General features: G+C 48.1%; 1 protein-coding gene across 1 annotated transcript; it reads left to right on the top strand.

The window, feature by feature from the left end:
- The first annotated feature begins 498 nt into the window (after positions 1–498).
- LOC135257807 (ankyrin repeat domain-containing protein 13C-like) lies at positions 499–13,866 on the top strand. Its single transcript, XM_064340955.1, has 13 exons — positions 499–1,356; positions 5,245–5,286; positions 7,189–7,293; positions 7,687–7,772; positions 8,542–8,587; positions 8,865–8,931; positions 10,690–10,834; positions 10,983–11,114; positions 11,335–11,496; positions 11,820–11,899; positions 12,129–12,227; positions 12,500–12,600; positions 12,882–13,866. The coding sequence occupies exons 1-13, from the start codon at positions 948–950 to the stop codon at positions 13,010–13,012; spliced, it is 1,605 nt and encodes a 534-aa protein (XP_064197025.1). The 5' UTR covers positions 499–947; the 3' UTR covers positions 13,013–13,866.
- The last annotated feature ends 29 nt before the right edge of the window (positions 13,867–13,895 follow it).

Genomic DNA, 13,895 nt, shown 5'->3' with positions numbered 1-13,895 from the left:
TCAGAATCTGATATCTTTATTTAGTGCGCGTACCACGTGACTTGGAGCACCATCGAGTGGTCAGTATCTTCCATCTGGTGGCTAAACCGGAGTCCTGCAAGCAGCACCGGGGCCGAGAATTTGTACCCATTTCATTTGTACCCGGGAAAAAAAGGTAAAAGCCTACCCATGTATTATGCACTCTCTATCCACTGGAGCATTTTGTGGACACATGCAAGTGTTTATCTTAAAAAAATAAAAAATAAAAGAAATAAAAAACATGGTCTATTTCTTGTAATGTATTCGTGTTTCTGTTTAACCCACTTAATATTCAAAGGTTGGTAGGCTACTTCAGTTTGTAATAACGTGTGATATTGGTTTTTTACATTTGGTGTCAATTAGTCTGATTCAAACGTCAGTCAGGTGGTCCGCGGCTCGCGTTATCTTCGCCGTTTTTAGCCGCTTGGATCGATATAAACAAGAACAAGACGCCTGATTTAAATCAGTGAATCTGCGCGTTTCTCTGCGCACCGTTCCCAAATACGACTAGGCGTTTGTCACAGAACCGGGGAGGGGTACTGTACTCTCGCGAGACCAAGGGCGGAAGATGACAGATGGATCTTTATCGGCAGTCGGTAGGATGAAGCAGCGGCGTACCCGTCCCGTGGCACCAACGAACGACAGCATTATGGCACTATAGTTAAAGGAAAGCGGGGAAAACCGCATGCAACTAACTGTCCGACAACAGTCGGACAATCGATAGTTCTGTGCTTCGTTTTATTCGTTTACATCACTGTACGTGTTATTTTAGAGGCTGTTTTCATGTTGCGCGAGCTGCCGTTATTGTCGCCGTTGATCAACTACAGGCATCCATTGCATCTCCAGCGAGTGTTTACATCAGCTTCTCTGGGTTAGCTGGCGATCGGATCAGATTATTTCGTCGCACGCTTTTTATAATCGATTAAAAAATGACCGGAGAAAAACGTCGCTCTCTGCGCAAGGATCAAAGGCAGAAGAAGGACATGGATTTAGTGGAACACGACGAGGAGGCGGCAGCGGGGACGTTTACGGTGTCGAAGAGTAACAGAATCAAAGCCAATAAGATCTTCAACAATCACAAAATGATTAAATCGCCGTCAACGCAGCAGCAGAATCAGCTATCGCAGATCAACGCTAACACGATCTCCAACGCCAACAACGCTAACACCAACATCAACACTAACGCTAACACGAACACAGCCGCCACTGACGACAACAAGAACCCCCTCATTCAGAACACGGAGGATTTCCCGGTCCACGAGTGTGTTTTTAAAGGAGATGTGCGCCGGTTGTCCTCGCTAATTCGGACGCAAAACATCGCTCAGAAAGATGTCCACGGTAAAGTAATCTTTTAACATTAAATAGCAATGGCTAAACAGAATCCAATGCCTTTATTACCTTATATGTAATACTAGTTCGTCATATAACTATGTGGATTGTTCTCTTATTTGGCAGTAAAGGGCACATTGGTGCTCTTCACCTCTATGACACACAAACACATGCATGCAAGATAACAGTAACGGAAGAGACCCGTGTACAGCTTCTGACCCTACCGATTTCGTAGGGTCGAATCAGACGCACCGACGTGCGTACAAACCAAGCCGCGTATATGAAGCATTTGCATTCATATTCCAAAGTGATTGTGGGTTCTATGACATCAGTTAATTTTAAAGTGTGCTCATCTGCAAGATCCATAAAACTATTCCACTCTTGCGCTACAGGCCGTTATTCCTTATCAGATTCGATTGATCCTGGCTTCTTTACAGTTAGTCATTTCATGGTGCACATTGCAGCACAGTTGGAGTTTCACATCGACCGTTTGATTTGCGCCGGTGAATACGCCGTTGTCTTATTGTAATATTTCACCTTTTCCCTCATTAGGAAAGCATGTTGTAATCTGGTGCTTTGGAATTTGCATATTTAACTCAGACCTGTGTTGCCCCATTAATGACGATAGTTTGTTGTTAAAGCGCCATTATTGAGTCTCTTTACTTACATGTCTGTCCTCCAGTGTTGTGTAATAAAGGGTAAGTAAGGGTAGTGAAGGGTCCTTGAACTGGAAACGTTCTGCTTTGAGCTTCTTCTTCACGTTTCACTTTGCGCTTTAATTTTTTTTCTCTCTCTGCCCTGTTCGATTTAAACACTCTTGCACACACACACACCCTCAGCGATGTCCCCTTTAATCACTCTTACACACACACACCCTCAGCGATGTCCCCTTTAAACACTCCTACACACACACACCCTCAGAGATGTCCCCTTTAATCACTCTTACACACACACACCCTCAGAGATGTCCCCTTTAAACACTCTTACACACACACACACACCCTCAGAGATGTCCCCTTTAAACACTCCTACACACACACACCCTCAGAGATGTCCCCTTTAATCACTCTTACACACACACACCCTCAGAGATGTCCCCTTTAAACACTCTTACACACACACACCCTCAGAGATGTCCCCGTTAAACACTCCTGCACACCGGGCCCAGCGCCACGAGGGGGCAAGTGGGGGCTTTGCCCCCTCAGTTGTATTTTCTGCCCCCCCAGTGTAAGTTTTATGTACCCTATAGAAAACTAGCAAAAACAACAAAAATATTAGCCGAGATCCAAGTGTCATAGAGACGACAGTAATGAAAAACCTTCTTTGAAGTTCTCCCCCATAAAATGCGATTTTATCCACGGAAATGGCTATACAAAAAGGCAAAATAAATGTTGTGGTCGCGATCGCCATCATAGACATTTACTATTATTTTCTTTTAAAACATTTAATTCATATCCAGGGAGACAGCTAACTACTTGAAAGTTAGATGACATGTGTAGCCATTTACTAATACAATCGCATTTCAGGCTGGGAAATAACCCATTAAACCAGAGAAATCGCCGAGTTGTCTTAGAATCTTTATCGCCAAAGAATGTAGCAAGACTGGGAGCGTCGGCATAGCAACGGACGCTGCAACGAAACTTTAAGTACGTCACAATGGGTATAACGACTGTTTTGGAATGTCATTGCCTCACCCAGATCATTTTAGCAGCCCCGATCAAAATAGGCATGACAGAACATGATGAGAGCCCAAGAATGAGAGTGTAGCGGCACCCCTTTCCCCGGCTTCGAATCCAAAATGTTGTCATATTGGCGCAGTTTTCGTTTTCTTTGACACTAACTCTGCCATGTCGTCTTGTCACCCCAAAAAACACGAACTTTCTAGTGAACAACACGCCGTGCGCCCTGCGCATCGTCTTCCCCCATCCCACCTTTGATTGGTCTACTGAAATTGGATCTTGTTGCCGGCCTCGGCACTAAATTGCGCACGGCCTGTCAATCTAGTTTTGTTTTACACTCAGACACTAGTGGCTCTGTTTATAAACAAACATAATATTATGTTAATCACGTTGTCATGTAATTACTAATGCAATACAAGTTGGATTTAGCGCCATCGGCACAGGTTGCTGGTGTAGGCTACTTTAGCTCCGTCGGCACAGGTTGCTGGTGTAGGCTACTTTAGCGCCGTCGGCACAGGTTGCTGATGTAGGCTACTTTAGCTCCGTCGGCACAGGTTGCTGGTGTAGGCTACTTTTTAATTTGCCAGAACGTCTCATAATGACAAATGCCGGTTCAGTCGGTTTGCAGGAAATCAAACCGGTTTAAGCTCGTAGCAGGACGATAACCCACTGTTTTACTATATAAAAATATTTGCCCCCTCGCCATTTTTGACTGCCCCCTCAGTCGCTTCATCCTGGCACTGGGCCTGCTACACACACGCACACACCCCCTAAGAGATGTCCCCTTTAAACACTCTTACACACACACACACACACACACCCACCCCCTAAGAGATGTCCCCTTTAAACACTCTTACACACACACACACCCCCTAAGAGATGTCCCCTTTAAACACTCTTACACACACACACACACCCTCAAAGACGTCCCCTTTAAACACTCTTACACACACACTCAGATATGTCCCCTTTAACACTCTTACACACACACACCCTCTGATACATCCCTTTTAATCACACACATCATCTGCAGCTGTAGACTTAGGCTTACTCTAATGCTGATTGTACACATACCCATGTTTATCCTATCCAGAGCTGTGGAAACCCCATTCATTTTAATGCTTATTGACTTTTTAAAATGCATTCCAGGGACCGGTTTGGCATGGCAAATTAATGATCGTAAAAAAGCCTGTAAATCCTCCTGTCCCTCCTGACTGGTCTGGCCAGGTCAGAGGGGTCCCTCCTGACTGGTCTGACCAGGTCAGAGGGGTCCCTCCTGACTGGTCTGACCAGGTTAGAGGGGTCCCTCCTGACTGGTCTGACCAGGTTAGAGGGGTCCCTCCTGGCTGTGGTCTGACCAGGTTAGGGGGGTCTCTCCTGGCTGTGGTCTGACCAGGTTAGAGGGGTCCCTCCTGGCTGGTCTGACCAGGTTAGAGGGGTCCCTCCTGGCTGTGGTCTGACCAGGTTAGAGGGGTCCCTCCTGGCTGTGGTCTGACCAGGTTAGAGGGGTCCCTCCTGGCTGTGGTCTGACCAGGTTAGAGGGGTCCCTCCTGGCTGGTCTGACCAGGTTAGAGGGGTCTCTCCTGGCTGTGGTCTGACCAGGTTAGAGGGGTCAGCTGCTGCTGGACTAGCTGCTGCTTCTCCCACTCTGCGCTATAGAGGCGGTCAGACCCACTGCAGCTGGGCTTTTATAAAGACTGGTGCTGCCAGCGCTTGCAGCCGAATCCACAGTGCAGGGTGGCGGTGAACCGAGCGTGGGCTCCTGAGGGTTTGTGTGGTTGAGCTGCTTGTGACCTCATAACCGCGAGCGGAATGATCGCCGGTCAGAACTCTAAATCAGAGTTCTGAACGGAGACCCAGGGGGTCATCCTGTCAGGCCAGCTGTCCACTGGATTACATCCCTGTGGATTCTCAGGACTGCACAGTGTGTATAGAGCTGAGAGATTGTGTATATATCAGTGCATGTGTGTATTGAGTCAGGAGATCGTGTATATTTCAGTATGTGTATACTGAGTCAGGAGATTGTGTATTTTAGTATATGTGTGTATTGAGTCAGGAGATTGTGTATTTTAGTATATGTGTGTATTGAGTCAGGAGATTGTGTATATTTTAGTATATGTGTATATTGAGTCAGGAGATTGTGTGTATATTTCAGTATGTGTGTCAGTTTTAATGTGGCACCAGTTAGCCTGATTCTGTTCTCTCTCATGTGTTGTAGGAAACACACCTCTACACCTGGCAGTCATGATGGGACACAAAGGTGAGTCCAAAACCTGTGTGTGTGCCAGTGTGTGGGTCAGGGGTCAGCATTCATCTTGTTTTTTAGAATATGTTGTTTTATCTTATTCTGTGGGTAATATTTAATGTACATAAACATCTGTCCCTTGGATTTGCAGGGTTCAGGCCTGGTGTTTACTCTTTTTTCTGTCTTTTGCCTTGCTACTCAGTAAGGTGTCTTTGTGACAGTTCCCTGTATAAAGCACTATACGAGTAAAATTTAATGGAATTGAGCTGAGAATGACGGTGGCGCAATGGTGCAGAACATAGGGGTCATAGTCATCATTTTCTGCTGAGAAAATAGGAAATAGCAAAAGTAGAAATAATGAATCGAGGAGAGAATTGAGAGAGAATGACAGTGACAGAGAATTCATTATATATATACACACGCGCATACACTCTCACACACACCCCCGCACTGGTACACGCTCACACACACCCCGCACTGGTACACTCTCACACACACCCCCGCACTGGTACACGCTCACACACACCCCCGCACTAGTACACTCTCACACACACCCCCGCACTGGTACACTCTCACACACCCCGCACTGGTACACTCCCCACACACCCCTGCACTGGTACACTCTCACACACCCCTGCACTGGTACACGCTCACACACACCCCCGCACTGGTACACTCTCACACACCCCCGCACTGGTACACTCTCACACACACCCCTGCACTGGTACACTCTCACACACCCCCGCACTGGTACACTCTCACACACCCCCGCACTGGTACACTCTCACAACACCCCGCACTGGTACACCTCACACACACCCCGCACTGGTACACGCTCACACACACCCCCGCACTGGTACACTCTCACACACACCCCCGCACTGGTACACTCTCACACACCCCCGCACTGGTACACTCTCACACACACCCCCGCACTGGTACACTCTCACACACACCCCGCACTGGTACACGCTCACACACACCCCGCACTGGTACACTCTCACACACACCCCGCACTGGTACATTCTCACACACACCCCGCACTGGTACACGCTCACACACACCCCGCACTGGTACACTCTCACACACACCCCCGCACTGGTACACTCTCACACACACCCGCACTGGTACACTCTCACACACCCCGCACTGGTACACTCTCACACACCCCCGCACTGGTACACTCTCACACACACCCCCGCACTGGCATACACCCTCACTCACACACCCCCGCACTGGTACATTCTCACACACACCCTGCACTGGTACACTCTCACACACACCCCCGCACTGGTACACGCTCACACACACCCCCGCACTGGTACACTCTCACACACACCCCCGCACTGGTACACTCTCACACACACCCCCGCACTGGTACACTCTCACACACACCCCCCGCACTGGACGTGCGCTTGACCAGGCGCTCTGAGCTGTGGAAGGGAACTCATGTGGGATGTGCCCAGCCTGCCTTACGTAACGTTTCTGCAAACCCGGGGGACGCCATGTACGCACGCACACACACACACACACACACACACACACACACTCGCACGCACACACACTCGCACGCACACACACACGCACGCACGCGCACACACACACTCGCACGCACACACACACACACTCGCACGCACACACACACACACACTTGCACGCACGCGGATATGCACAAAGACACACACACTCGCACGCACGCACACACACTCGCACGTACACGGATATACGCACGCACACAGGTGAACAGGTGTTTTTTTTGTGTGCGCAGGTAAATGGTTGACAGGCAGCTACTTCCCCAGAATGCCCAGCCCAGCTCACCATATGACATCACCACTGTCCTACCTGGAGGTTCTGCTATCCCAGAAGTCTTTGCTCTGTAGAGGAATTACTGCATGTCCTCTCTCTTCCTCTACACAGAGTGCGCCCACTTGCTCCTGGCCCACAATGCACCTGTGAAGGTGAAGAACGCACAGGGGTGGAGTCCGCTTGCAGAAGCCATCAGCTATGGAGACAGACAAATGAGTGAGACCCTAACCTTTAACCCCTTCTCCCCACACTGTAACCTCTACCCCTTCCTCTCTAACCCCTAGCTTTTACCCCTAAACCCTGCTCCCGTACCCCTGAACCCCAACCCCTCACACTCACTGTCTGCTTACTACAGTGTGCCCCCTGCACCCTGGTTCAGGGGTGGCCAGCCCTCGTCCTGGACATTTGCAGTGTGTTTGTATTTCCTCAGGGCTGAATTGTTAATTAAAGAAGCTGATTGTGTGTGTGTGTGTGTGTGCGTGCGCCTGCGTGTGTGTGCGCGCGCGTACGTACGTGTGTGTGTGTGTGTGTGCGTGCGCCTGCGTGTGTGTGTGTGTGTGTGTGCGCGCGTGTGTGTGCGTGTGTGTGTGTGTGTGTGTGTGTGTGCAGTCACAGCCCTGCTCAGGAAGCTGAAGCAGCAGTCCAGAGAGAGTGTGGAGGATAAGAGGCCTCGGCTGCTGAAGGCGCTGAGAGAGGTGAGGACCTGTCAATCACATCAATACGCCTGTACATTTACACACGTCCATACATTTACATGCCTGTACATTTACACACGTGTACATTTACACACATCCATACATTTACACGCCTGTACATTTACACACATCCATACATTTACACACATCCATACATTTACACCCCTGTACATTTACACACATCCATACATTTACACATATCCATACATTTACACGCATGTACATTTACACACATCCATACATTTACACATATCCATACATTTACACACATCCATACATTTACACACATCCATACATTTACACGCATGTACATTTACACACATCCATACATTTACACGCATGTACATTTACACACATCCATACATTTACACGCATGTACATTTACACACATCCATACATTTACACGCATGTACATTTACACACATCCATACATTTACACACATGTACATTTACACACATGTACATTTACACACATCCATACATTTACACACGTGTACATTTACACACATCCATATATTTACATACATCCATACATTTACACACATCCAAACATTTACACACGTTTAACACGTCTGTACGTTTACACACGTGTACATTTACACATATAAACACTGGCTCTTATACACCTGCATGCATAAAAATCAGCACATTGAGATATTTACATATGTCATTTCTGTTAATGCATTTTCCCTTATAAATCTTGACATAAATATTTACAAATTTAGACATTTATGCACAAACACTAAAGTTTGTCTTTTTTTCTTTTAAGCTGGGAGACTTTTACTTGGAGGTCCACTGGGATTTTCAGAGCTGGGGTAAGTTTGGTTATTCACTGGCGTAAATGGGGTAAGTCAGGTCTGTAACAGGAGCATTCAGCAGTCGTCTCACTGCGGGGGTAAAGGTATAGGAAACAGCTCCTGAAATAAAATTCCCCCATAAGAACCCCCCTTACTTAATGATCGTTTGGGGGTTGCTAAGTGCAGCGCTCATTATGGGATGGATGATTCACAGCAGGAGTTTGGAAGAAGGTGCTGAGTAGGCTATAAGTTTAATTTGTTTCTAATTCTTTCCCTTTTTTTTCTCTCGCATCAGTTCCCCTGCTGTCCCGGATCCTGCCATCCGATGCCTGTAAAATCTACAAGCAGGGCATAAACATCAGGTTCGGCCCCTCCTGCACTCTACTACACACTTACAGCACAACTCCTGCCCTCTACTACACACTTACAGCACAACCCCTGCCCTCTACTACACACTTACAGCACAACCCCTGCCCTCTACTACACATTTACAGCACAACTCCTGCCCTCTACTACACACTTATAGCACAACTCCTGCCCTCTACTACACACTTATAGCACAACCCCTGCCCTCTACTACACACTTACAGCACAACCCCTGCCCTCTACTACACATTTACAGCACAACTCCTGTCCTATAGTCACATTTACACCACAAATCCTGCACTCTACTACACACTTACAGCACAACCCGCCCTCTACTACACACTTATAGCACAACCCCTGCCCTCTACTACACACTTACAGCACAACCCCTGCCCTCTACTACACACTTATAGCACAACCCCTGCCCTCTACTACACACTTACAGCACAACCCCTGCCCTCTACTACACATTTACACCACAACTCCTGTCCTATAGTCACATTTACACCACAAATCCTGCACTCTACTACACACTTACAGCACAACCCGCCCTCTACTACACACTTACAGCACAACCCCTGCCCTCTACTACACACTTATAGCACAACCCCTGCCCTCTACTACACACTTATAGCACAACCCCTGCCCTCTACTACACACTTATAGCACAACCCCTGCCCTCTACTACACACTTACAGCACAACCCCTGCCCTCTACTACACATTTACAGCACAACTCCTGTCCTATAGTCACATTTACACCACAAATCCTGCACTCTACTACACACTTACAGCACAACCCGCCCTCTACTACACACTTATAGCACAACCCCTGCCCTCTACTACACACTTACAGCACAACCCCTGCCCTCTACTACACACTTATAGCACAACCCCTGCCCTCTACTACACACTTACAGCACAACCCCTGCCCTCTACTACACATTTACAGCACAACTCCTGTCCTATAGTCACATTTACACCACAAATCCTGCACTCTACTACACACTTACAGCACAACTCCTGCCCTCTACTACACACTTACAGCACAACCCCTGCCCTCTACTACACACTTACAGCACAACTCCTGCCCTCTACTACACTTACAGCACAACCCCTGCCCTCTACTACACATTTACAGCACAACTCCTGTCCTATAGTCACATTTACACCACAAATCCTGCCCTCTACTACACACTTACAGCACAACTCCTGCCCTCTACTACACATTTACAGCACAACTCCTGCCCTCTACTACACATTTACAGCACAACCCCTGCCCTCTACTACACATTTACAGCACAACTCCTGCCCTCTACTACACACTTATAGCACAACTCCTGCCCTCTACTACACATTTACAGCACAACTCCTGCCCTCTACTACACATTTACAGCACAACTCCTGCCCTCTACTACACATTTACAGCACAACTCCTGCCCTCTACTACACATTTACAGCACAACCCCTGCCCTCAACTACACATTTACAGCACAACTCCTGCACACTACTACACACTTACAGCACAACTCTGCAGCACATTTCATTTCCCTCAGACATTTGTATAAGTTGTGACTTTAAACTAAGTGTAACAAAGTGCAATATTCATATGCAACAGTGCAATATTAATTGTGATCGCATTCACAGTGCGCCTTAGAGCAAGCAAGGCTTGTGCGTAATGCATTATGGGTAAATGCTGCTGCGTCACATGGCAGGGCAGGGTGGGCTGAGGTGAGGTGGTGTCTGTTCCGGCAGGTTGGACACTACCCTCATCGACTTCACAGACATGAAATGCCAGCGTGGGGACCTGAGCTTCACCTTCAGGGGTGACGCCCCTCCCCCAAAATCCTTTGTGGTTCTGGACAACGAGCAGAAGGTCTACCAGCGCATTCACCATGAGGTGAGGGGGGGGAGGAGAGTGTGTGTGTGTGTGAGTGAGGGAGGGAGTGAATGAGTGAGAGAGTGAGAATGAATGTGTGTTTGTGTGGGAAGGAGGATCTGTGTGTGTGTGTGCACCTGGGTACTAATGACATCATTTCCTGTCCCAGGAGTCGGAGATTGAGACAGAGGAGGAAGTTGACATCCTGATGAGCAGCGATATTTACTCAGCCACACTTTCCACCAAATCCATCACCTTCTCCCGCACGCAGTCAGGCTGGCTCTTCAGAGAGGACAAGACGGTACGTACGCACACACACACACACACACGCGCACACCCATACCCCCACACACACATGCACGCACAACCACACAAACGCCTTCACACATGCGCACACTCATGTACACATACGCATGAATGGCGCGCACACATGCACACCAAAATGCCCTGTGTTAAATGTCCTGTGTTAAATGCCCTGTGTTAAATGCTGTGTGGTTGTGTTGGTGCTGTGGGTGAGGCAGGAGCGGGTGGGCAGTTTCCTGGCGGACTGCTTTGCGGTTAATGGCCTGGTTCTGGAGTCCAGGAAACGGCGGGAGCACCTGAATGAGGAAGACATCCTGCGAAACAAGGCCATCATGGAGACCTGGAGCAAGGGAGGGAATGCAGTCGAGCACAACTATGAGGTGGAGTATATATCAGTACATAGCGATATACTGTATATATCAGCACATATTGATACATATCATACACAACACAGTATATATCAGTAGACATCAATATAGTAGTAATATGCATTTATATATCACTAATATATTCAACATATATATATATATATAATGTCATAGTATGTCATATATTATATTCAGTAACAACAGTTCATACTGATATATATACGTACACATGGTTTGACTTGGTGTCACGATGGTTTGGCATGATGTCACAGTGGTTCAGTGTGATGTCACAATGGTTCAGTGTGATGTAACATTGTCCACCCGCTCACCCCCAGCCTGTGAGGAGACAGTCCCTCACCGCCCCGTCTCCAAACACACTGTCCTGGGAGGAGTATATCACAGCTGAGCACGGCAGGTATGGCGCTCTGCGTGAGTGTGTGTGTGAGAGTGTGCGCGCATACATGTGCATTCTGTGCCCATTGCTGACTGTGTGTGTATGCGCATTTATGCATGAATGTGTGTGTGTTCTGTGCCCATTGCTGACTGTGCGTGTGTGCATGTTTTTGTCCTCATTGCTGACTGTGTGTGTGCATGTTTTGTCCTTATTGCTGACCCTGTGTGTGTGTGTGTGTGTCGTTCTGCAGGGCTCCTCACCTGGGCAGAGAGTTGGTGTGTAAGGAGAGTAAGAAGAACTTCAAGGCCACGGTGGCCATGAGCCAGGAGTTCCCCCTGGGCATGGAGTCGTAAGTGTGCCTCAGACTGACCTGGGATCAGCTCAGCCTTTTAGCTCACACTGCATGAGGTCAGAACATGGACAGAAGGTTGATCCTAGATCAGTGCTCCTACTCTTGATTACAGTTGTGACTGGATGTGCCATGTGTCATTTCCTCGGTTACTGTCGTGTGCGCTGTTTCCCAGGTTACTGATGCACTACTGTGCATCGTTTCCTAGGTTACCGAGTGACGCACTATGAATTGTTTCCTAGGTTACTGACGTGCTGTGCCTTGTTTCCCAGGTTACTGAATGTGCTGGAGGTGATCGCACCCTTCAAGCACTTCAACAAGCTGAGAGAGTTTGTCCAGATGAAGCTGCCCCCTGGGTTTCCTGTCAAACTGGGTGAGAGGTGCTTGTGTTTCAGGTCCGCAGGATGCAGCCGTGCACTGGAGCCTGTCCACATGAGATCGCTCTCCATTAGGGAAAAACAAGAGGATGCTGACCACAGTGCTGATGATCTTTATATAGCGCTTTGTGTGGCGTTCAGTGTGCTTCACAAACTGACAAATATTTAACATGATAAAGATAAATGAGAATGATGATTACTTACAAGTGGCGATCAGTTGTGATGGTGATGAAGATGATGGTGATGAGGATGCTGTTGTTTTGTCCGTTTCTCCCAGACATCCCGGTGTTCCCCACCATCACCGCCACAGTGACGTTTCAGGAGTTCCGCTACGACCAGTTTGACGAGTCCATCTTTAACATCCCGCCGGACTACAAGGAGGACCCCAGCCGCTTCCCTGACCTTTGACCTCTGCACTTAGACCACCGCCGTCCCCCCACCCCTCCCCCCCCACACACATGGAATCGGAGACGGGAATGAACTACCAAACGAAGGGGGCACTGAACGAATAACGTCAAAAAGGTTGCTAAAGATAAACAGAAACAAAAAAAGGACTGTTGGTGTTAGTATTGTGTATGTAAGACCGTGGGGTTGAATGTATGTGCTGTGCGGTGTTACCTGAATGGACTGAACAGCACTAGTGTGTGCTGAGGTGCTGCGTTCGGTTTGTGGGGACTCTAGACTCAATATTTGGGGGGTGGGGGGTGGGTCTGGGGCTTGGGAGGACAGAACAGTGCTTCCTCTGTTTGGGTGTGTAAAATGTGGAGCTTCCAATAGCTGCAGCTGACTGTGACACTTCAACCAGCACCAGTATACCAGAGCGCTGTGGTGACCGCAGGTCCTCCTTCTGCAGACAGAGGGCGCTGTGGTGACTGCAGGTCCTCCTTCTGCAGACAGAGGGCGCTGTGGTGACCACTGTTTCACTGAGCCACTGTAGTGGGGCAGCGGTGTGTGCGTTAAGGGGGCAGATGGTAGTGGAGATAAAGCTGTGGTCACCGTTAGGATCTGGAAGATCAGCTGAGGCTGCTGCATCTCTCTTCCTGCTTCACTGTGAATGCAGGGGTCCCATCTGTCCCGTGAGAACTTTGTACAATTCAGGAAAAAAAAAAAAACAGCAAATGTGCAGCTAAAATTGTTTCTTTTGCTAAAGATTAAAATATATATGTACAGAAAAAGAAACCGGCAATGAAATGGTATTTAAACATTTTTACTCATTAAAAACCAAACGGGCATTCTCCTCTGCAGGGTGTTGAAGTACCTCACCTTTAAAGTGTGGCTGTCAGTCTGTCGG

This window comes from Anguilla rostrata, chromosome 6 (assembly GCF_018555375.3).
Source record: "Anguilla rostrata isolate EN2019 chromosome 6, ASM1855537v3, whole genome shotgun sequence".
NCBI classification, from domain to species: Eukaryota; Metazoa; Chordata; class Actinopteri; order Anguilliformes; family Anguillidae; genus Anguilla; species Anguilla rostrata.
This window is presented reverse-complemented; position numbering and strand designations above follow the sequence as displayed.

Bases quoted from the DNA above. Each gene is read 5' to 3' on its own strand.
- LOC135257807 (XM_064340955.1), top strand. From the start codon at position 948: ATGACCGGAGAAAAACGTCGCTCTCTGCGCAAGGATCAAAGGCAGAAG. The intron at 7,773-8,541 runs GTGAGGACCTGT...TTTTCTTTTAAG, and splicing joins TGCTGAAGGCGCTGAGAGAG to CTGGGAGACTTTTACTTGGA. The intron at 11,900-12,128 runs GTATGGCGCTCT...GTCGTTCTGCAG, and splicing joins ATCACAGCTGAGCACGGCAG to GGCTCCTCACCTGGGCAGAG.